Here is a 23,589-nt window from a genome sequence, read left to right as displayed (position 1 = left end):
CAATAAAAATTGCTGATGAAGTTGCCCTGATTTATTAAGTTAGTGGTAATTTGTCTTATGAATTAAAGGAGTAAATGAGATGGGTTTGTTTCAAAATCATAATGCGCTGTTACAGGGCTGCTTGTTAGACAAGTATTCAACAGTCTCTGTGCTGTTTCCTCTAATTGCTTAGTAGACGGATGTATCATTGTTCTTTGTATGAGTGAGGTATGCAAGGGTGTGAGTAAATAAGAGAGGCCAGCTGAGCAGATGGGCCTAATCGCAAAAAGAAGGGAGTGAGAAAATAAGATGCCAGTCCCGGTGTATTGCCTTATTCCCTTTTTAAAAAGATTTGGTGTGCTTCCTGTAAGCATAACAACCAGGGCTACCCATGGAATGGGGTTCCCTCATTGCCGCACCATTCTGGTACATCGCAATGCAGCGTATCGGTCCATGGGGCCCTGTGACGAAGTGGGAATGTTCTTAATGTTTTCTCTGAATCCTGCGTGTGCCTCAGTTTCCCCTATGTATTACTCAAGTATCTGTGGTGGGATAAGGGGGTGTGATCCTTGCAGAGACCCCAAGAGAGCAGGTGTGATGCTGACTGGCTGCCTGGGCACAGAGAATGGCCAACACTGTGTATCCTGGCAACTAATGGCCCGCCCCCTCCTCTGCAAGGAGCCAGCGGAAGGTGTTGGAGAACAAAAAGACCAGGTGACCTGGTGTGACGATGTGACTCAGCAGGGAGGGGGGAGTGTTGACCTGGGAATGTGCCCTGGGGATGGGAGACCTGAGAGCCTGTCACCTGAGCCGGGAGGGGGAGGGGGAGGTAACACCTCTGCCCAGGAATGTGAACAGAGGCTGCAGCAGGGAACCTGCTGGGTGGGTTTAGTTTCAGTTTGGGGCTGGGGAGAGGAACACAGGGAACCCCAGGGCTGGGGTCTAAGCTCCCTGCTCCCCCAGAAGGACGTGATTGAGGGGTCCTGGTTGTACCCACAAGCTCTGTTGTGGACTGTGTTCCTGTTGTCCAATAAACCCTCTGTTTTACTGGCTGGCTGAGAGTCTCAGTGGATCCCGGAAAGAGGGGTGCAGGGCCTGGACTCCCCCACACTCCGTGACAACTGGTGGCAGCGGTGGGATGTACTGCACCCCGTGAACGGCGCTTCCTGCAGTAAGTGACTGGGGAACAGTAAAACGAAGGGGAATTGACAGGGACCAGGCGTGCTGAAGATTCAGAGAGAGACGGTTTCGGGGGGCGGTTAACCCCTGGGAATGTGTGACCAGAGAGAAGGACTTTTGCAGTAACAGGGTCCCCCGGGGGATTGCAGCGAGCGGTCCCAGGGGCGGAGGAGTCTGCAGCTTGACCCTGGCAAAGAGGTGGCGACCTCAAGAAGGACTGGCACACTAAGGGCTTTTCCTGGAAACTGTGGGAAGCTGCCCGGCCTGCGAGTGGCCAGCAGGGAGATGTACGCTAAACGCCTTAAGAGCGACCTGGTGGAGCTGTGCAGGCAGAGGGGGCTGCGCATCGGGAGGTCCACCAAGGAACAGCTGATTGCCCAGTTGGAGGAGAGGGATCGCTTGGATGACCCGATCCCTGTCCATGAGGGAAGCCGCCCGGCAGACGCAGCATGGGCCCTGGGGCCTGACCGGGCTGGGAGGGGTCAGACTGCTGCCGAGGACATCCCGAGACCCTTCCTACCTATGCCTGGGGAAGGGGTTGGGGGAAGCCCAGTGAATACCGAGGGCACCCTGACCCCGGCACCCAGCAGGGGATCCTTCCGGCGGAGCTCCCCATCCCTGGAGCGGATGCAGCTGGAATGGGAGAGGGAGATGAAAATGAGGGAGCTGGAGGATCATGAAAAACAGCGTCAACATGAGGAGAAACAACGTCAACATGAGCAGGAGGAGAAACAACGTCAACATGAGCAGGAGGAGAAGGAGAGGGAGCATCAGGAGAAGGAGAGGGAGCGTCAGGAGAAGGAGAAACAGAGACAGCATGAACTGGAGCTGGCCAGGCTGAGGAGCAGTGGGGCCCCGGCTGTGGTGAGTGCGGGGGGACCCAAGACTGCAAGGAGCTTTGATAAGTGATTTCTGGCCCAGCGGAAGGAGGGGGAGGACATAGATAGCTTCCTGACGGCCTTTGAGAATGCCTGTGAGCTGCACAGGGTTGACCCTGCAGACAGGCTCCAGTTCCTCACCCCCTTACTGGACCCCAAAGCCGTGGAGGTGTACAGCCGGATGACAGGGCCGGAGGCAGGGGACTATGAACTGTTCAAACAGGCCCTGCTCCGTGAGTTTGGGCTGACCCCCGAGATGTACCGGAGAAGGTTCCGGAGTCAGCGTAAAACGCCTGAGGTCACCTACCTACAACTGGTCAACCGGATGCAGGGGTATGCCCGCAAGTGGACAGCTGGGGCCCGAGCTAAAGAGGACCTGCTTGACCTAATCGTACTGGAGCAACTGTATGAACAGTGCCCTTCCGACCTGAGGCTGTGGTTGGTGGACAAAAAGCTAGAGAACCCCCAGCATGCAGGGCAGCTGGCTGACGAGTTTGTGAACAGTCGGTCAGGGGGTAGCCGGGAGGAGCCCCAAAAGAACAGGCCCCCCCCCGATGCAGAGAGAGAGTCACCAGGGGGCCTCCCAGCGGGGAAATAGGGAGAACCCCCTCCCACGGGGAACGCCTGGCGTCGGGCCCCTCCGACCTGCTCGAGGGGACCAACGTGACCTGAGCTGCTATCACTGTGGCCAGAGAGGCCACGTACGGTCCCAGTGCCCCAGGCTCAGGGACAGACTGAGCAGACCCAACCTACCCAGGGTTAACTGGGTAGGGACCCAGCTGGACGAGGGGCAGATGACCCAGAAAAGGGGGGCTGCCAGTTTACCACCTGCTCAGGAGGGAAGAGTACCCCAGGCCAACTCCGCCAGAGGGCTGGAGGCTCTGGACTCAGGGTGCTCGGTTTACAGGGTGGGCGCGGGGCTGTCCCTCCGGAGAGAGTGCCTTGTTCCCCTGGAGGTGGATGGGAGGAAGGTCAATGGATACTGGGATACGGGCGCGGAGGTGACGCTGGCCCGGCCTGAGGTGGTGGCCCCAGATCGGGTGGTGCCCAACACCTACCTGACCCTGACAGGGGTGGGTGGGACCCCATTTAAGGTGCCCGTGGCAAGGGTACACCTGAAATGGGGGGCCAAGGAGGGCCCCAAGGATGTGGGGGTATACCACCATTTGCCCACTGAGGTTTTGATGGGGGGAGACCTAGAGGACTGGCCAAGCAAGCCCCAGACCGCCCTGGTTGTGACGCGTAGCCAGAGCCGGCGAGGGGCACTGCTCCCTGACCTCGGGGAGGGTACCACACCGGAGGCGCAGGACCCTACCCTGGTGGGGAGGGAGTGCCGAGGGGCACGGCTCAGAGAGGCTGAGGCCTCAGACCTGGCCACTGAGGGGGAAACGGTCCCCATCCCTTCCCCAGCCGCTGAGTTCCAGGCCGAGTTGAGGAAAGATCCCTCCTTGCGGAAGCTCAGGGATCTGGCTGACCTCAGTGTGGTACGGACCATGAGGAGAGGCTGTCAGGAGAGGTTCCTGTGGGAGAAGGGGTTCCTGTACCGAGAATGGGCTCCCACAAGGGAAGTAGAGTCCTGTGGGATCAGGAGGCAGCTGGTGGTCCCCCAGAAGTATCGCCGCAAGCTCCTGTACCTGGCCCATGACATCCCCCTCGCAGGGCACCAGGGAATCCGGCGCACCCGGCAGAGGTTGCTACAGAACTTTTACTGGCCCGGGGTCTTTACCACGGTCCGGCAGTATTGCCGATCCTGTGACCCCTGTCAGAGGGTGGGGAAGGCCCGGGACAAGGGGAAAGCGGCTTTGAGACCTTTGCCCATCATAGAGGAGCCTTTCCAGAAGGTGGCCATGGACATCGTGGGGCCTCTCAGCAGGACGACCCGGTCGGGGAAGAAATACATTCTGGTCGTGGTAGATTTTGCCACCCGCTACCCCGAGGCAGTGCCCTTAGCTTCCATTGAAGCAGACACCGTGGCCGATGCACTCCTGACCATTTTCAGCCGAGTGGGGTTCCCCAAGGAAGTCTTGACAGACCAAGGCTCCAACTTCATGTCGGCCCTGCTCCGGTGCTTGTGGGAGAAATGTGGGGTCCGGCACGACTGGGCATCAGCTTATCACCCACAGTCCAACGGGCTGGTGGAGAGGTTTAACGGGACGCTAAAGATGATGCTGAAAACCTTTATGGACCAGCACCCGCAGGATTGGGACAAGTACTTACCTCACCTGCTGTTCGCGTACAGGGAGGTGCCCCAGGAGTCTACCGGATTTTCGCCTTTCGAACTGTTGTATGGAAGGAGGGTGAGGGGCCCCCTGGACCTGATAAGAGATGAGTGGGAGGGGAAGGCCACTCCCGATGGAGAGTCAGTGGTGGAGTATGTCCTGATCTTCCGAGAGAGACTGGCTGAACTCATGGGCCTGGCCAGGGAGAATCTGGCCAGAGCCCAGAGGAAGCAGAAGGTCTGGTATGACCGCACGGCGCGGGCCCGTGCCTACGCCACCGGGGATCCGGTGATGGTTCTCATCCCAGTGAGAAAGAACAAACTACAGGCCGCCTGGGAGGGCCCTTTCAAGGTCGTCAAGCAGCTCAATGAGGTAAACTATGTGGTGGAGCTGTTGAACCGGGCGCACCACCGCCGGGTGTACCATGTGAATATGATGAAGCCATATTATGCCAGGGGGAATGTGGTGTTGGCCGTGTGTGGACAGTGGGAAGAGCAGGGAGATGACCCTTTAGTAGATCTATTCCCTGGGACCAGAGCTGGTTCCCCGCTGGAAACAATTCCCCTCTCGGATCAGCTAACCCCTGCCCAGCAAGCTGAGGTCAGGGAGGTGCTGCATCCGTACCGACAGCTGTTTTCCAACCAGCCTGGACGCACTAATCTGACTGTCCACCGGGTGCAGACAGGGTCGCACCCGCCGATAAGATGCTCCCCCTTCCGAGTCACAGGGAAAACTGCTCAGGACCTGGAAAGAGAGGTCCGGGACATGCTGGCTTTGGGGGTGATCCAGCCATCTGCCAGCCCTTGGGCCTCGCCGGTGGTGCTGGTCCCCAAAAAGGACGGGTCGGTCCGGTTCTGTGTGGACTATCGGAAGCTCAATGCCATCACTGTATCTGATGCCTACCCCATGCCCAGGCCGGACGAGCTCCTAGACAAGCTGGGAGGAGCTCGGTACCTTACCACCATGGACCTTACAAAGGGCTACTGGCAAGTGCCGCTGGATGCAGATGCCCGACTGAAATCGGCCTTTATCACCCCTCTGGGGCTCTATGAGTTCCTGACCCTGCCTTTTGGCCTCAAGGGAGCGCCGGCCACCTTCCAGCGCCTGGTGGACCAGCTACTGAGGGGGATGGAGAGTTTTGCCGTGGCGTATATTGATGACATCTGTGTCTTTAGCCAGACCTGGGAGGACCACGTGTCTCAGGTTAGACAAGTGCTGGACCGACTCCAGGGGGCTGGGCTGACTGTAAAAGCGGAGAAGTGCAAGGTGGGGATGGCGGAAGTATCTTACCTGGGCCATCGGGTGGGGAGCGGCCGCCTAAAGCCGGAACCAGCCAAGGTGGAGGTGATCAGAGACTGGCCCGCTCCCCACACCAAAAAGCAGGTCCAAGCCTTTATTGGGATGGCAGGATACTACCGAAGATTTGTGCCCCACTTTAGCGCCATAGCCACCCCCATCACTGAGCTATGCAAGAAGGGGAAGCCAGACAAGGTGGTCTGGACCGAGCAGTGCCAGGTGGCTTTCCGGGCGCTGAAGGAGGCTCTGGTCAGTGGCCCAGTTCTGGCAAACCCAGACTTTGACAAGCCCTTTGTGGTGTTCACCGACACCTCCGACACGGGACTGGGGGCGGTGTTAATGCAGGAGGATGAAAAGGGGGAGAGACACCCCATCGTGTACCTGAGCAAGAAGTTGCTACCCCGGGAGCAACACTACGCGGCCATCGAGAAGGAGTGCCTGGCCATGGTGTGGGCCCTCAAGAAACTAGAGCCCTATCTCTTCGGGCGACACTTCACCGTCTACACCGACCACTCTCCCCTGACCTGGCTGCACCAGATGAAAGGAGCCAACGCCAAACTCCTGAGATGGAGCCTGCTCCTGCAGGATTACGACATGGACGTGGTCCACGTGAAGGGAAGTGCCAACCTGATAGCGGATGCGCTGTCCCGGAGAGGGGGCCCCGAACTTCCCCAGGTCACTGGTCAGCGTGACCCCGCTCAGTTCAGTCTCGAAGGGGGGAGAGATGTGACGATGTGACTCAGCAGGGAGGGGGGAGTGTTGACCTGGGAATGTGCCCTGGGGATGGGAGACCTGAGAGCCTGTCACCTGAGCCGGGAGGGGGAGGGGGAGGTAACACCTCTGCCCAGGAATGTGAACAGAGGCTGCAGCAGGGAACCTGCTGGGTGGGTTTAGTTTCAGTTTGGGGCTGGGGAGAGGAACACAGGGAACCCCAGGGCTGGGGTCTAAGCTCCCTGCTCCCCCAGAAGGACGTGATTGAGGGGTCCTGGTTGTACCCACAAGCTCTGTTGTGGACTGTGTTCCTGTTGTCCAATAAACCCTCTGTTTTACTGGCTGGCTGAGAGTCTCAGTGGATCCCGGGAAGAGGGGTGCAGGGCCTGGACTCCCCCACACTCCGTGACACCTGGCTGCCCTGGAAAGAGACAAAGGATGAAGGCGGGGCAGCGGGGCATGACTGAGGCTGGGCTGGTGGAAACTGGTCAGTCTGATTTCTGTGCTAAAAAGATCTGTTCTACGCTGTGTTCCCATCAACTAATAAACCTTCTGTTTTACAACACTGGCTGAGTGTCACTGCTGACTGTGACATTGGGAACACCTGGTCCAAAAGGGACCTGGGAAGCTCTGGTGAGCACCTCCAACTGGGCTGTTAAAAGTCCGTTTGGTGCTGCTATGGTGCGAAGGCAGGCCAGTCCCAACCTCCAGCTTCGGCTCTGTGCTGCACCCTGGAAGGGTCCAGCAGGTCCGGCTCATAGGTGTGGGAGCCACGAGGCTGTCCCTGCCCTGAGCACCGGCTCCGCACTCCTATTGGCCAGTTCCCGGAGTGGGGAAGGCAGCGAAGCAGTGAACAATCCCAGAAGATGGCAAAGAGGGCAGAAGACCAGAGGAAAGGGCTCATGGGACCAGACAGGCACGAGTGACAGATGGACGGGGGACCAAGGTGGAGGGCCAGGCAGGGGTGAACAGGGACGTGCCAGAAAGGACATTGGAAGTGACCCAGACAGACCCATTTGCTGGAGGACACGGGGCTCTCTGATCTGGCCCCAGCCCCCAAAACAAGCCAGCTGCTACAAAGCGCAGTGGGTACCAGGTGCCCCTGGTCACTCCCACAACCACACAGGGCAGACAGTGCCCCCCATCCAACGCCGCAAGGACAATTAGAACCCAAACACCCCCATGTTGTGGCATGTTGCTGCTCTGAAGGTGGCACGCTCCCAGCCATTGGCTGAACAGAGCTGGCTGGGAGGGCAGGAGAGAGCAAATTCTCTTCTTCCTTTTTGCCAGAGCATCGGTCACGCCAACGGTGCAGGAGGCATCACGGGAGCACCAGGAGAGCGCTGGTTCTCTGCACAGCTTGGATCTGACCCAGTGAAATAGCCGACGATGCTGCTCTTTCAGCCTGCGTCCGCTTGGTTCCCACTCAAGAGGCGCCCGCTCTGCCTGAACCTCAAGGGCGATCTGTGCAAACGAGACCGCTCGAGGAGCCCTAGTCACTGCCTGTGTTGGCATGCGGTCCCATTTCCTGAAAAGCTAGGGCCAACGCTTTGGAAACAGAGAACGCGAGCAGACGGCGCTTCCCTGGAGGAACATATGCTGGGGCGCTTGCCAAGAAGAGAATTCCCCCTCTAGGTCCCATCCTTGCACCCCCGCTGCATCTCGCCAGCGCTAGTACAAAACAATTTCCCCTCCCAGGAGCAGCTCAACTGTTCCCAATCTGGGGGGGGCCAGGAAGCCACCTGACTGCAGTGCAGTGAGGAGGGCTGGAATATACTCTGGTGCGCAGGCCCAGCATGTGATGAGCACTGTCCATAAGGGGTCTCACACCCACTGGCCTCTCCTGAACCCTGCTCTCAAACTATAAGCCTCCCTGAACCTTGTTCCTGGGGGTCTGGTGGCCCCTCTTCTGGCTGTTCAGAAGGAGCAGGAGGGTCCATCCACCTCCAACCCCAGCCAGCAGTGGCCCGTGACTGTGGGACTCAGGGTCAAACTGCCATTATTCCTCCTGCTGCACCTCGTCCTTCAGTCTCTGCTGAGCACCCGTCCCTCGCCAGTCCAAAGGAGATGCTGCCACTGCCAGCGGGGCAGCATCGGGTGGGACACACCCAGTGCCAGTCACACAGGGCAGAACTCTTGGAGGTCTCCAGCTGTGACGAGACACCTTCACTTTCCTTTCAGATACCTCTCCCTCGCCAGCAATTCTGCAGCTCTGCAGGTCCCTTCACAGCGCCTTCTCCTGGCCACACGAGGGGCCCTATCCGGTGGAAGCGACCACAGCTGGAACCACGACACCATTAATGTCCACGGGAACGTCCACTGCCCTTTCTCATGGCATGAAGCAGGTGAGTTTTTGAGCTCCTGGCATCAGGGGCCAAATGCATGTTAATGACCCTGCCCAGGCAACCTGCCACGCCTGGTAGGACATGGAGCAACACCCCTTTCTGTAAATGAACTCCAAAGCCTGGAGGGGGAGAAAATAACATGCATCTGGGTCCCAGCAATGGCCCCGTGTGACACTTGTCAGGGTTACTTCAGATCTGAGGTGAACTGCTACCATCTGCTCATAGCAGGAGGGAGCCCGTCTGTGCCCCCCACAAGGAAACTCTCCCCAGCCATTGGCTGTGGTCAACACAGGCACTTCTCTCCAGGCTCTGCTAACCCCGACTCTTTCTGTCTGCAGGCTAGCAATATACACCTGCTCTCGCTCTGTTACACTCGCGTGGCCAGTCCCCCTTCTTCTGGACGCCCGCAAGGTACACCGACCCGCTGTCTCCGCAGAAGCAGTGCACCCCACTTCACCAACTTCAGCTCAGTTCAACGTCTCCTCAGCATGAGGGACTCAGACATGTCTCTAGTGACATTTGCTTAAGAGAGCTCCAAGTGCAGATTCAAAATAAAGGCGAGGAAAAGATCTGGACAAATCAGGTTCCAAGTAAAAGAAAAATGTAAGACACACACTAGCGCCTCCTCTTATTAACAAGTTCCTTTCCTGTATACTCCGGGATTTCTCACCCCAACCGGTTCTAAACAGCGCTTGTCCGGCGAGGAGGCTGGGAGCCACCGTTCCTGAGATGGCCCTCGCTGCCACAGTCACCTCAATGGATACCGCCTTGTGCTCTTTGTCTCCTCTGACACAGTGACGGACCATTGTCCTTCAACCCGAGGTCGACTGGGGAGATATTCTACGTTACATACCTCTAAAATTGTTGTAGCTTTCAGCAGAGACCCCATCCAGCCCCTTCAGTCACACACTGAAAACACAGCTAGATCCGGGGGTAATATACCCGCCTGGGCAGGTCTGTGTCACTCCCCTACACATGTTGGGAACCCCAAGAGCTCACAGCTGCCACCCTCCTGTGCATTGCTTGGGCAGCAGCCCATGCTCCCCGCCAGCAGCCCCGATACCTGTTTTACCAACATCAAAGCAATTGGCTACTGACCAGGAGCAACTGGGAGCTGGGGCTTCATCACGGTAACAGCCATGCGCAGCCCCTCACAGAGGAGGACCCTTGTGTTGATGCCTGGAGCTGCAGCTCCGAGGCGGGGTGGGGTGGGGCGGGGCGGGGCAAGGGACACTGCACAGCACAGCCGTGCAGGGCAGTGGCCTTCTGCAGCCCCTGCTGCTCATCCCAGCTCTGCCCCATGAGCCCCCCCACCCTGCCCCTGCTGCTCATCCCAGCTCTGCCCCCATGAGCCCTCCCCGCCCCGCCCCTGCTGCTCATCCCAGCTCTGCCCCCATGAGCCCGCCCCGCTCCTGCTGCTCATCCCAGCTCTGCCCCCATGAGTCCGCCCTGCCCCTGCTGCTCATCCCAGCTCTGCCCCATGAGCCTGCCAAGCCCGCCCCTACTTGTCACCCAGGCCAAGAAACATTGCTCCACCAACTGCAGCTGGTCTAGGAATACATCAAGGAGCATCTGCCTGGGTGCATGTGTCTCCCCTGGGGGTAGCTGCCTGGGGTGGCACCGTCATGGTGATCGACAATCTCACCCTATGCCACCCAGCTACAGATTGGCAGGAGTCAGCATCCCAGTGCCCAGCAGAGACTCCTGTGTGCTGCTTGCAGCTGTTTGAACATGGCCTGGGCTGCTGGGAACCAGAAGAATGATGGGATGCAGCAGGAGGAACAATGGGAGTTTGTCTCAGAGTCCCAGACAGCGCCGGCAAGCACCCCCGAATGTGTGAAAACCACCCAGAACGCACAGCCTGGAAGCAGCCTCCTGCGCCCCCCCCACTCCGAGTGCCCTGTGCCCCTACCAAACCAGCACCGCACTGCATGGACACAGCAGTCCCTGTGCAGAGTAGCTGAGCAGGGCATGCCTGGCAGCACGGGCTCTGCCCATCAGGCTAGATATAGCCATGATAGGAAAGCCGTGCGCTAGACCAGTGCAGCCCTCGCTGCACAGCCAGGCCTACGTCCCTGCAGCGAGGGCCAAAGTCTATGCAATGCCAAGGACCCTTCTCCCCTACAGCCCAGCACAGGCCCTTGTCCCAGGCTGCGTGAAGAGAGGTCAGCGGGGACAGCCTGCAGCCAGCAAAGCTCAGCAGCACTGCTCCAGTGTTACAAAACACTGCCCTTACCGGCCATCATCTTCTGGGCCTCATAGGGCTCCATGTACCCATCGTTTTCTGCCACCTTCTCCTGCCCTGGCTGGCAGCTGGCTGCTTGCTTGGCATCGAAGGGATCCGCATAGTCCTCAAGGACAATCACCTGCCAGCAGGGAGAAGACAAGAAGGGTTAGAGACCAGGACTCTGCAACAGCCTGCTCCACTCTACCTAGCATGGACACTCCCCAAGGAGAGGCCAGGTGGGGTTTACCCTCAGGCTGGGTAAACTCTCTACGCCTGCACAGGTCACAGAATACACTCATAGGCCACTGGTCAGCAAGCTGCTGAAATGTCCAAGTCAGTTCCGGGCAGCTAGGCAGCTGCCCTCTCCTGCTCCATTCCAGCTGCCTGGCATTTCTCTGTTGAAGATCGCAACCTGCCCCTCCCCCTCAAGCCCACAGGGTCTCCTGACCGCCATGGGAACCGAGCAGGGTGGGGCAGTATGTGCAGTGTAGGATGAGAGATGCTGCCAGCAGTGGTTCATACCAGCCCTGCTGACGGTACATGGGATCAGGCAGCTAGCTGCCGGGGGAGGGCCCCTGGGAAGGGGGAGGGATAGGGGCTGGCCTCTAAATGGTCAGTATCCAGCAGAGTGAACCTCCTCCCTGCAGTATCTCAGTGCCCACAGGGGGATGGGGACAGAGGAAAAGCCTTGGAACATCCTGTCTCATGAACATTAATGTGTATGTCTCTCTCCATCCCTGCAAATCCAGCGAGCTTCTACCCAAGGGCTTGGGTCGCTCCCACTGGCTCTGCCGCCCCTGTGCCAGTGATGTGGGGAGCCGTGCTTGAAAGAGGCCCTGGCTCACACCACTAGCCACGATCCTGGCCCCAAGGAAGTCACTGGCCAAATGCCCAGAGTGTCCCTAAGCCCTACTTGGAGCAGACTGAACCTCTGCCCAGCAAGGAGTGAGCTGGTGAATGAAAGGTGGTAGGGGGCCTGGGCAGGGATGCATGGCCTGGAGAATGGCCAGCAAAGTGCTCAGCGCATCAGGGAGCTAACAGGTCACAGATCAGGAACTGTTGAGAACACAGGTACATTTGTGGGCAGAATACGCCTATCACCCACTGATCTGGGCAAATGGGGCGCTCCCACCTGTCTCTGGCTCTGAGCCAGGAGCCGGGCTGGCTCCATGAACCAAGCGGCAGGGCAGATCAGGACACCTTGTAGCCAGACTGCATTCCCAGATGCCAGCCAGAGGCCCCACCCATGGGAACCATCCAGTCTTTGTCCCTCAGCATTCGGACTTGGGAGTCCAAACAGATTAAGGCACTTTTATTAATCAGATGCTCACTAATGATATAACTGTCAATCATACAGCACCAGCACTGGGCTTTCCCGAGCACACTCGCTACAGCGCTTACCTGCCTGGGGGTGCACAAGGCTGGGTTACTGACTGACCTACCATGGGGGGCTGCAGCACCAGGAGCTGGGCAAGTTGCTTCCCAGGGACTACCCAGAGTTATTATGTGCAACTTATCATATGCAAACGCACCTTGCTGCTGCCCCACAACTGACACAGAGCACACTCCTCTTGCACACACTGTGGGACAGGCAGCTCCAAAACAAGAATACTGTAAACACCGGTTAGGAGAGGTGGCAGGTCAACAATGTTCTCACTGGGTATTTTCTAGGGCTCCCTCCAGATCAGCTATGAATATCCCAGCATTTGCACCATTTTGGGACAAGTAGGTATGAATAGGCCTCATGACAAAGGCAGCAGAGCCCATGAATGTGTTTTTATTTGCGTCCCTGGGCAGCAAGAAGGTGGGAGATGTGGGAGCTCCCAGACCCCGAGTTCTGGATAACACAGACCAGAGAGCCCACAAGGGGAGGTATTCACAAAGACAGTCCGAGAGTTTTATCAGCAACAGAAGAGATGGCGAGACACCCAGGAGCCAAATTACAGGGACAGAGCCAAAGAACCAGATAGACAGAGCCTGGCCAAAGAGCACTGCTAGCAGTACCTGAAGGGCAAAAACAGCCAAGAGATAGGGTAATTACAAGGGGGTTAACTGGGACTAATGGGATGGATCTGAAGCTGGGAACCTTTAGACTAATTAGCAAGGGGCGCTCTGTGCCAGGAGGCTGCAGACAAACTGCTCTAGGCAAGTAATGGAAGCCCCAAGGCTTGGGATTCTTAAACTCAGACAAGCCAGTGTGCTGTGAGGACGGATTCTGCCCTGGGCTCTGGCCAGCTCAGGCATCACCTGCTACTCAGAGCAGGCTCCACCGCACTAGCCCCTCAGGCAGCTGTGGAACACGGCCAGCCACCGCTTGTCGCTTGCACAACAAAACCAATAGCTGCCAAGCCCAGGCAGAGCTGAGGGCGTGGGGGCCACAAGCCTCGCTCCTGGATGCAGAGACAGGGGAGATGCTATGTTAGTGTGAGGAAGGGGACAGGAGCCTGAGCCCCAGCATTATTCCTGGCTGGGGCTGAAAGCCCTGGCTGTCCCCTCCGCTCTCCTACAGGCGAGGCTCTCGCAGAGCTCCGCTGAACACTGCACCTGATGGGAGGGACGCTGCACAGAGCAGACAGAGGAATCCGTGCCTTGGCACATGCAGCCTGGGTTGGGGCAGGGAAACCCCGAGCTGAATGAGGGGCTGCAGACATGCGGTTCTGCTCCAGACACTGCAGGCTGCAGACCCCCCATCTCCCTCTCCTCACAGGCTGGCAGAACCCGCCGCCCAGCGCACACAAGACAGGATCCCCCCTGCCAAGGTCTGTCGGCAAACTGCTGCATGGAGCAACAGGCCCACTGGGAACTCCCCCGCCACAGAGGCCTTTGCCAAGAGACAGAACTGGGGGGGGGGAGGGGGGCTACAGGGTGGAGGGCAGGGCCCAGGCCCTGGGCCCTAAGGACCACAGGGGCAGGCACAGCCAAGAAGCGAGTTGGAGCAGCCCTGGATGGGAAGGCGGATTCATCCGCTTAGCCCCTGCACATGGGGCCTGAGCAGCAGCCACACCCTCTTGGGCTATAGCCTCAGTGGGTGTGGCTGAGCCCAGAGCAGAATCCAATATCTGTGGCGCATCCAGACTGGCACTGAAAATGGTGTTAGGCAACTCAACTACACCCCTCCGCCAAACTCTAGCCTAGCCAGGCTGAAGCCAAGCCCTGACAATGAACTGGGCTGGGCTGTGGAATCACCACCACCACCCTGCCGCCCAGGAAAGGGTTGAAGCCCCCACCCAGGTCCCCAGCACAGGAGACCTGCAGTGACACATTGTAAGGACCAGGCCTGCCCAGGACCCAGGGTGGGAGCTGATGGGTCTATTCCAACTCTGGTTCTTCAGCCTGTATCCACCCTGGGCTGGCAGTGCCAGCCAGTGCCCCCAGACTTGGCGCGCAGTCCCCCCTCCTCAGACACCTGACACTGGGATCTTCCATCGTCCCAGGCAGAGGCTGGATACAGGGGTCACACCTGTCCACACACGATGCTGCATTGGCTCGTTCCAGGGCTGAGCACAGGCCAGGGCTCTGTGCTCAGAGTCCCATTTCCTGCAGAGCCTTCCTTCAGTCAGAAGCCCACGCTCAGCACTGTCAGGACCATGGCCCCTTTTGTCCCATGACCAGATGCCTCTGAAGAGCCCAACATAAAGTGACCAGTCCCAGGGCCAAAGGGCCACACAATCCTGAGCCCAGATAGCCCCAACATCAGTTTGAAACCCCACCCTGACCCAAACCTGCCTCATCTTCCCACACCATGAATACGACTTGTCCTCCCTCTCTAGAAGATCAAACCCCATCGCCTCCCACCTCAGGGACTGTGCCCCCATCCTTCCAGATTCCCTGATTCTCCATTGTCCCCTGCGAGCTGTGCAGAGCAGTATCTGACCTGCCTTGCCACCTCCACTGGTCCCCCGAGCATGATGTGCTTCATTTCCACTTCTCATCTTCATCTCCAGGTGCAGCACACACTGGATCTCCTACAGTATCACCACTGCACAGTCACCCCAGCCCCACAGCGCTCACTGGATCTTCTGCGGTATAAGCTCTGTGCTGTCATCCCAGACCCGCAGTGCTCACTGGATCTCCAGCAGTATCAGCACTGTGCAGTCACCCCTGCCCCTTGTGTGCAGTGTCATATTTGTTCCAGCATTTCGACTTCAGACAGTTCTCTCCCTAGGGACCAATGCTGCATTCAGAGGATGCATGTGGATGAGGCCCCTGGGTGCTACAGCGCCATCCCACAGTCACTTACTGCATGACAGTCCATTCATTATAATCTGTTTAAAACAAACCCTTTCCCTCCTTCCTGTCCTGTGAACCAAGCAACAATAGCCAGAGCCTAGGAACACAGCAGGAAAGTGAGCAGGGCCCCGCAGATGGGAATACCTCCCATGCTGTCCATTCTGAGCCATGCAGCTCCTACCCTCCTCACAAAGGGCCCCCAGCTCACCATGGGATTCACCCGCCCCAGAGCGCATGGGGACATCCACATTAGTGCAGGAAATGAGTTTTCTGTCAGTGCAGGAATATTTACATGCAAACATGTTCTGTCCGTGATGTGGCAAAACACAACAAAAAGAAGACTGACAATTAACTATGATTATAAACAATATCTTACATTTCTCTAGTGTTTTCCCTGCCAGACAATCCTAAAGCCCTTTACAGAGAACAGTAAGGAATCATTCTACTCGCAGCTATCATTGCTGCAATGCAGCCGTGCCTGGGGAGGAGCACAGCCACTCTTTAGCAGCGCACAACACTTCTGAATAATTGGCCACACGTACATCAGAATGGAAGCTTGTGGCTCAGCCGCATGGCCAAAAGTGGTCGGATGGAACTGCAGCTGCGACAGGCTCTGGATCTAGAGCATCCGTGACTCACTCTGTCTCTATCCAGAGAAGCAACATTGGCAGGAAGAACCCCCATTGTTTGCTGGTGGACTGAAGTGGCGATTTCACTTCAAAACTCTTGGGTGAATAACATCTGGTCCTGGTGACTTATCACTGTTTAATTTACCAATTTGTTCCAAAATCTCCTCTAATGACACCTCAATCTGGGACAGTTCCTCAGATTTGTCACCTAAATAGAATGGCTCAGGTGTAGGAATCTCCCTCATATCCTCTGCAGTGAAGACCAATGCGAAGAATCCATTTAGCTTCCCTGCAATGGCCTTGGGTTTCTTTAGCATCTCGATTGTCCATTGGCCCCCATGATTGGTTTGGCAGGCTTTCTGCTTCTGACGTACTTAAAAAATTTTGCTGTTAGTTTTTGTCTTTTGCTAGTTGCTCTTCAAATTCTTTTTTGGCCTGCCTAATTATACTTGCCAGTTTATGTTCCTTCCTATTTTCCTCAGTAGGATTTGACTTCCATGTGACAGGTTATGCCCCTTAGGAAGCCATCTGATGTGCTGAGATAGCACTGAGTCTACCTGTTCTTCCAGCATGGACCCCCTTTAACCTGTCTTGCTGAGCCAGGCTATTAAAGCCTCCTCTAACACACACGCAACCCAGCTGCAGATCAGCTCCAGGAAGACTCAGCTTAAGGGACTTACTAAGTGTCCACCTCCCTTGGAGTGCAGACCCAAAGGTATATTATGAAATCTGCCTCCTCCCTCAATGTGAAGGAAGGGTATGCACAATTTTTCCCCTCCTCCCCCTCCCCCAGTTAGAAATTAAAGAAACTGGGTTATATTATAAACAAAACAAATTTTATTAACTATAAAAGGCAGATGTTAAGTGGTAAAAGGGGTAGAAAACAGAATAAAGCAGATTACTAAGCAAATGAAACCAAACCCACAAACTAAGCTAGTTTCACTAAAGAAATTGGTTATAAATAGTATTTCTCACCCTAGATATTGTTGCAGGCAGATTACAGAAGGTCCTGAAAGGCAGCTGCACTGGTCTCCCTCTTGAGACCTCAGATATTATTATTCACAAGCTAGATGCCCTTCCACCTTGGGTTCAACCCTTCACCCCTCAGTTCAGTTTTTGCTTCCAGGTCTTTTTCAGTGTCTTTTTGGATGAGGAAGCAGAGAAGAACCACGATGATGTCACTCCCCTGCCTTATATAACTCTTGTGTAAGGTGGGAACCCCTTGTCTTCTAGTGGAAAACCACTGGCATTCCAAAAGGGGAGGAGGGGTATCCAGTACCAGGTGACTTGGACCCTGGTCTCTGAATGGCCGTGGCAGCCATTGCTCGTAGACTGTCTCCAGCGTCCACAGGAAGACTAAGCTCTTTCACAGTCCATTGTCTCTGCTAATGGCACATTAGCCCAGTCTGGCTTTCCATTGTTGTACCTGAAGGGCTGGTTGGGGTTGACACCCAAAGTAACACATTTGAAATACTGATATGTAGTTAATATTCCTAAGTTCAGATACAGAAATGATACAGGCTGGATAATTGGATAATCACATTCAGTAAATCATAACCTTTCCAAGGATACCTTACATGAGCCATCTTGCATGAAGTATATCTCAGTTATGTCATTCATATCATAACCATATTTACATAAGGAATGTCACATTCCAATTTGTAAAGCATGGCTTTTTGCCTCTAACCATCTCTTTCATGCTGTTATTTAGCCATGGTGGCATTTTTTCAGTCCTCTTACTGTTTTTTCTTTTATTTGAGGTAAACATTTAATTTAAGCCTCTATTATGGTGTTTTTAAAATGTTTCCATGCAGCTTGCAGGCATTTCGCTCTTGTGACTGTTCCTTTTAATTTCCATTTAACTAGCCATTTGTGGTGGGCTTCTTTGGTATTTCCCCTTGCCCAAAGATGTTAAATTTAATTACATTATGATCACCATTACCTAGTAGTTCGGCTTTGTTCACTTCTCTGCCATGACAACTTGGACCGAGATCCAGTTTGTCTCAAGCTTTTTGGCATGAAAATCCTCTGCATACCACCTCCAAACAGATGGACACAGAGAGAAACCAGCACTAGAGCAATACCTAACGTGCTTTATCAACTGCCATCAAGATAACTGGTTCTCCCTCCTGCTTTGTACCGAGTTCTCATACAACAATGCTGACAAGGCCTCCAAGGAGCAGAACAGTCGTCATCTTCTTTTTATTTTATTTTGCAAATTACAGATTCCACTATGGCTTCCGCCCGGCCTTGCCAGAAGCCTCCCCGAACCTAGCAGCCACCAACTGGATCCAATGAATTCATCATATTCAGGTGCTTATGGACAACCTCGAAGATGCGAAAAAGGACTACAAGCAGTAGGTGAACCGTTAACACCGGGAAGGCCCTTACAGTGGGCTGTTTGCAGCCAAACACTGGCCTACAAACAGGCCATCATGCAAACTAGACCACCTGTTCCTCGCACCATTCTGGATCTGTCAACAAATCAACACTGTCACCTTCAAACTGCAGCTCCTTCGGTTCCTTAAGCTACATCCTGCTTTTCATGTATTCCTTCTGAAGCCTTACATGGAGGATTCCTTTCCCAGCTGGTTCCAACAGCCACCCCTGCCATACTATGTCCAAGGGCATGAGGAACATAGTCCATACTATGCTAGACTCTAAACTGCAGAGAGGGAGACTACTACCTCATCCCTTGGGAGGGATGAAGAGTGAAGAGTGCTCTTGGGAACCTGCTGCCCATGTCCATGCACCGGACCTGGTAAAAAGGTTTTATCAAGACCATCTGGCGAAACCAGGCCTGGGACCAACCCAGAGGAAAGGCAACCCTGAAGGGAGTGAGTAAAGCAAGGATCTGTGAGACTAGAACCCGGGTCTTCCGAACCTGGCAGAGCTGATGTTCCCACATCACCACGAGGAAGCCATGAAGAGCCGCATCCAAGGAGTGCTGTGATATTAGGCGCTGCAGGAAGTACTGCCCAAAGAATCCAGAGGGATAGCACCATGTGGCATTCCGATTGGCCCATACTCACTATTTAACGCGGGGGGGGGGAGAGGGAGGGGGAGGAAACGACTTGTCTGGGCATCCATGCAGACTTCTAGTCTGCAGCAATGCCAGACCTCACCTCACTTTCAGATATCCAGCTCTGACCCTGGCCTGACTCTTGCCTATTGATTCTGGCTCTAGCAATTACCAGCTTGTTTACTGCCACCTCGTGATGGCCTTCGACTTGTGGACACCAGCCCAGCTGTGCCTACTAGGCCAGACTGCCTATGCCCCAGTCCCTTACACAAGCAAAGCCAGGGAGTGGGGTGTGAGCAGGCATCCAGTGAAGGGATGCTTTGCGTCAGCATCAGGGCCACCGCACTTGGGAGCAACAGCCGAGACAGCATGAGAGTAAAGAGGGTTATAGGTGCTCGGCAGGGCAGTTGCCTGTTGCCTTCAACACTAGCGGAGGGGCAAGCCAAAGGCAGAGCAATCCTCACACCCGCCACTGCAGGGCGCCTCCTGTCTAGGCCCACGGGGCTCCATTTGCCCTGGGCAGTGCCTGCACAAGCCAGGCTATGAACCCCAGATGCACCAAGGGTCCCTGGGGCGGGGGCACCACAGCAGCTGCTCTACTGGGGAGCCTGAAGCTAGGCCGAGCAGGCAGGACCAGGCCAGGAGGGAAGGGGCAGGTTGAGTGCCTGAGGAGCTGAGGCTGATCTCAAAGCTGCCCCCCTGCCTCAAGGCAAACACCCTGCCTGGCACAGGCCACCCGGGTGCCAGGAAGTGGAAGTGACTGACCCCCAGGCCCTGCAGCCCTCCAAGAGCCTGACTGGAAACAAAGCAGTAGGGGTGCAACTTACCATGGAGCCTCACCCAGCCTCTCCCCCAAGGAGGGAGCTGGACTGTCCAGGTGGAGCTACCCAGCAGTCCTCAGAGCAAAGCAGCCACAAGCCCGAGGGGAAGGGACTCCACCTGCCCAGGGAGCCACCCCATGTTCAGACACCAGCACTTCCCAGCCCCCTTTGTGCCTGGCCCATCACCCACTCCCCCAGTGACAGAGACAAGCAGACACAGCTACCAAGGCCAGTCAGTCAGTTCTGGGGCTGAGAGCAACTTTGCTGGGAGGAGAGGGGAAGGGGAAATCTCCAGCAGCTTGCACCTCCTGGTCCTGAGCACACAGGGCCCTCTGCAGGGGGAATAAAAATCAATGATTTTAAAAAAAAATTAAATCAGATTTTTTTATTTTGTCATTTAAATGCTAATAATTTTTTCTTTTTAAAAATAAACCTGTTTAAAATGAAATCAGAATTTAATACAAAATATGGTTTGGCCTGAACTTCTTATAACCCCTTAAAACATGTAATTAAAAAAAAAACAAAAACGAATCCATGAGCCTCTATGAAAACACTGAGTTGAAAGCTGCTTTTCTATATAAAGAAAGAATTGGGGGGAAACACCTCACTTTTGAGGTCAAGCTTCATAAACAGGGCGCATAGGTCAGCCTACATAACTTTGCAGTCTGTCTCATTTTCAAGAGACTTTGATGAGACTAGGAATTTAAGCTCCAGTCACTTTCACTCTGGCATATTTGAACATTTGCCCAGGCTGACCTCAATTAATCAGTTTAATTCACTGACTACAGTTAACCCCTCTGTTTCATAAATCATTTAGTTGTAAATGTGAAACATGTTTTGATAAGAGAAGTCCATGTATCCAAAACACTGAAGGTTGTTTTACTTAAAAATACATTTTATATGCTGTGTTGTGTGTTTAATTAAATTCCAGTTACCATGCTAATGCAGCTAGATGTGATATCATGAGCAAAAAGTTCATTATCTAGTAAATAAGCAATATACCATTTCCTAACATACTAAAAAATAACTAAAAAAGTTAATAAGAATGAAAATATGAAGCTATATAATTGCTTAAATAAATGTATATAGTTATAGTGTACTCCCCTACGTAGTAAAAAGCTGTATCAAATCTAGCGTAAAGGCTCTATTTTGCTGTAAGTCAACACATTTGGAGAGTTACAGCAACCATTGAGCATGCACCGTTCTTTAGAAAATAACTTTATTCAAGTAACTGATGCACAAATGGAAACAATGATTTAAATCAATCCAGCCTGGCCCTCTGCCAGCAAGCTGAGCTAGCTCTCCAAGAACAGCCAGCCTCTGGCTTGCATCAGGAGGCAGGAAATTTGCTATCATTGTTCTCTGGCAGCTCAAAGCCATCCTAGGAACAAGCAGCGTACGGCGCTTCCTAGCACAGCGCCTGCCCAGCCACGCTCTATTTACAGCCATTTCCTAAACGCTGGGCTCCCAGCTGGCTAACCAGCACAGAGCTGAGCACAGCCCACAGAGCTGAGCAGCACACAGCTCAAAGCAACATAGGGAGGAAACCCATGGCTCAGCTTGCCACTAAGAAGACACCGGGTTTACCACAGCTGCTGGGCCCTGGGACCATAGCCACAGACTCACCACAGTCAGAGCTGGAGTAGGGCCCACTGTTAGCTTATGGGGGCAGGGCAGAAATGGGCCGTAGGGCGCATTCCCCAGCCAAACTAGAAACTGCTAGAGTCAAGCAGCTTCCAGCCACTGCACAGGAAGCACCATGGGTACTCAGCAGTGCCTAGAACCCAGGGCAAAGGGAACTGTGTCCAGACAGAGGAGCCTGCGTGTCCCTGCCTCTGCTCCACAGACAAGGGGTGGCCTGAGGTGGTGCTGGTTCTTTCGCAGTCAGCAGGACAAAGCCCGGTGCTGGTCAGACTTTGACCCCTGGAGGCCAAAGCCCAAGTCACTAGCATGAGGTGGGGAGACCTGCCAGCCACACAGGATGCGTGAGCACAGATCCTTAAAGAACACGCAGGGGCTGATCCACCCTCTCACCATCAGGGGCCAGTGAGACAAGCATGGGGGCAGGTTACCCCACATCTGGTGCACTCCCTCTGCAGCTGCTGGCGCAGGCCACCGAGCTAGATGGACCTCGGGTCGGATCCAGTCTGGCAATTCCTGTAGCCCTAGAAACAGGGCTGAGATTCAGGGGTGGGGAGTTATATCTTATAAACGTGCATCCCGTTCAAATCAGATGTGCAAATACACAGAGACCCAGACACAATCCCCCTCCCTCTGTTACACACACACACGAGATGTCTACCCGTGCTGTAATCATGCACCCCGATTGCAGTGTGCACACACTCACGCACACGCTCTAACAGGCAGGCATACGTGTGGACATGAACAGACATACAGACATGTGCACACCACACAGGTGGCCAGGGACAAACACAGACACGCCCAGAAGCAAGCGTTTACACACAACCCGCACTCTGCCTGTGCTCCTAGAGAGTGAATCTTCCCTGATCAGCCTTCGGGAGGAAGCCCAGGGCTGGGGTTTCCCAGCGCCCTGGGGGCTCTGAAGCACAGGCATTGCATTTGCTTTGTGGGAGATGCTCAGGCTGTCTGGCTCACCCAGGCCACAGCAGCACCTCAGAGCTCTTTATGGTGGCAGTAAAGTTACAGCCAATACGGCAGCTTCCTAGCAGGGAGAGGAGCCACATCTGTTTTCTTGAAAGTTCAAAGCCTTTCCTTTCACCATGAGCTGGGTCACCACGAGCTGGGCTGCGAAAGCCAGGAAGGCAGGCCAGGGGCTTAGCTGTGAGCAGGGTGGGGGAGGGGATGCAGTGTCTAGGCAGGCAGGCTCCAGGCCCACCTAAAAGCAATAAGGTTCAGAACCCCCATCCCCTCAGGGATGTCCTGGACAGCTGCTCTGAACAGGCCCACCAGCCTCAAACCCATCATGAGCATCGAGTGTCACTGGCAAATGCAAACCACAGCAGACTCGGAGGTACACAGATTCAAAGGCCAGAATTACTCTCCCTGTTAAAAATTTACACCTTATTTCCAGTCCAAATTAGTCTAATGTCAACTTCCAGTGATTGGATGGTGTTAGATCTTTCCTTACTAGACTGAAGGGCCCACTAGTAAATATTTGTTGCCCTTGGAGGTACTTATAGACTTTGATCCAGTCACCCCTTAACCTTCTCTTTGTTAAGCTAAATAGATTGAGCTGCTGGAGTCTCTCTCGAGAAGGCAGGTTTTCTAATCCACTAATCATAGTCATGGCTCTTCTCTGAACCTCTCTCCAATTTATCAACATCCTTCTTGAATTGTGGGCACCAAAACTGGACTCAGCATTCCAGCAGCAGTCCCACCAGTGCAAAATACAGAGGTAAAATAACCGCACTACTCCACCTCAAGATTCCCCTGTTTATACATCCCAGGACGCCTTAGCTCTTTTGGCCGCAGGGTCACACTGGGAGCTCATGTTCAGCTGATTCTCCACCACGACCCTCAAGTCTGTTTCATAGTCACTGAAACAGGACAGAGCTTCCATCCTGTAAGTATGACCAACATTCTTTGTTGCTAGATGTATCCATTTACATTTAGCTGTATTAAAACGCACATTGGTTGCTTGTGCCTAGTTGATCAAGCAATCCAGATCGCTCTGAATCAGAGACCTGTCCTCTTCATTATTTACCACTCCCCCAATTTTTGTGTTATCTGCAAACTTTACCAGTTTTCTTCCAGGTCATTGATAAAAACGTTAAATAGCACAGGACCAAGAACCAATCCTGTGGGACCCCACCAGAAACACAAAGGCTCGTTGACAATTCCCCATTTCCAGTTACGTTTTGAACCCTATCCATTAGCCAGTTTTTAATCCACTTAATGTGTGCCGTGTTAATTTTATATCGTTCTAGCTCTTTTAATTAGAACGTCATGTGGGACCAAGTCAAACGCCTCACAGAAGTCTAAATCTATTACGTCAACACTGTTATCTTTATCAACCAAACCTCATTAAAAAAAAAAAAAGATATTGAGTTAGTTTGACAGAATTTATTTTCC

The 23,589-nt window shown here is 54.5% G+C and overlaps 1 protein-coding gene across 3 annotated transcripts in view; it reads right to left on the bottom strand.

Annotated features, from left to right (window-relative positions):
• SHF (Src homology 2 domain containing F) overlaps positions 1-23,589 on the bottom strand; it is a 74,101-nt gene that overhangs the window by 33,769 nt on the left and 16,743 nt on the right. For all 3 annotated transcript variants that reach the window (XM_084641456.1, XM_084641455.1, XM_084641454.1), the window contains exon 2: positions 10,844-10,973. In XM_084641456.1, the coding sequence (XP_084497582.1) occupies positions 10,844-10,973 (130 nt within the window). The remainder of the gene's footprint in view (positions 1-10,843; positions 10,974-23,589) is intronic.

This window comes from Lepidochelys olivacea (assembly GCF_965140295.1).
Source record: "Lepidochelys olivacea isolate rLepOli2 genome assembly, chromosome: 10".
In the NCBI taxonomy this organism is placed as follows: Eukaryota; Metazoa; Chordata; order Testudines; family Cheloniidae; genus Lepidochelys; species Lepidochelys olivacea.
The sequence above is the reverse complement of the archived record's forward strand: the minus strand, read 5'-3'. Positions and strand labels throughout refer to the sequence as shown.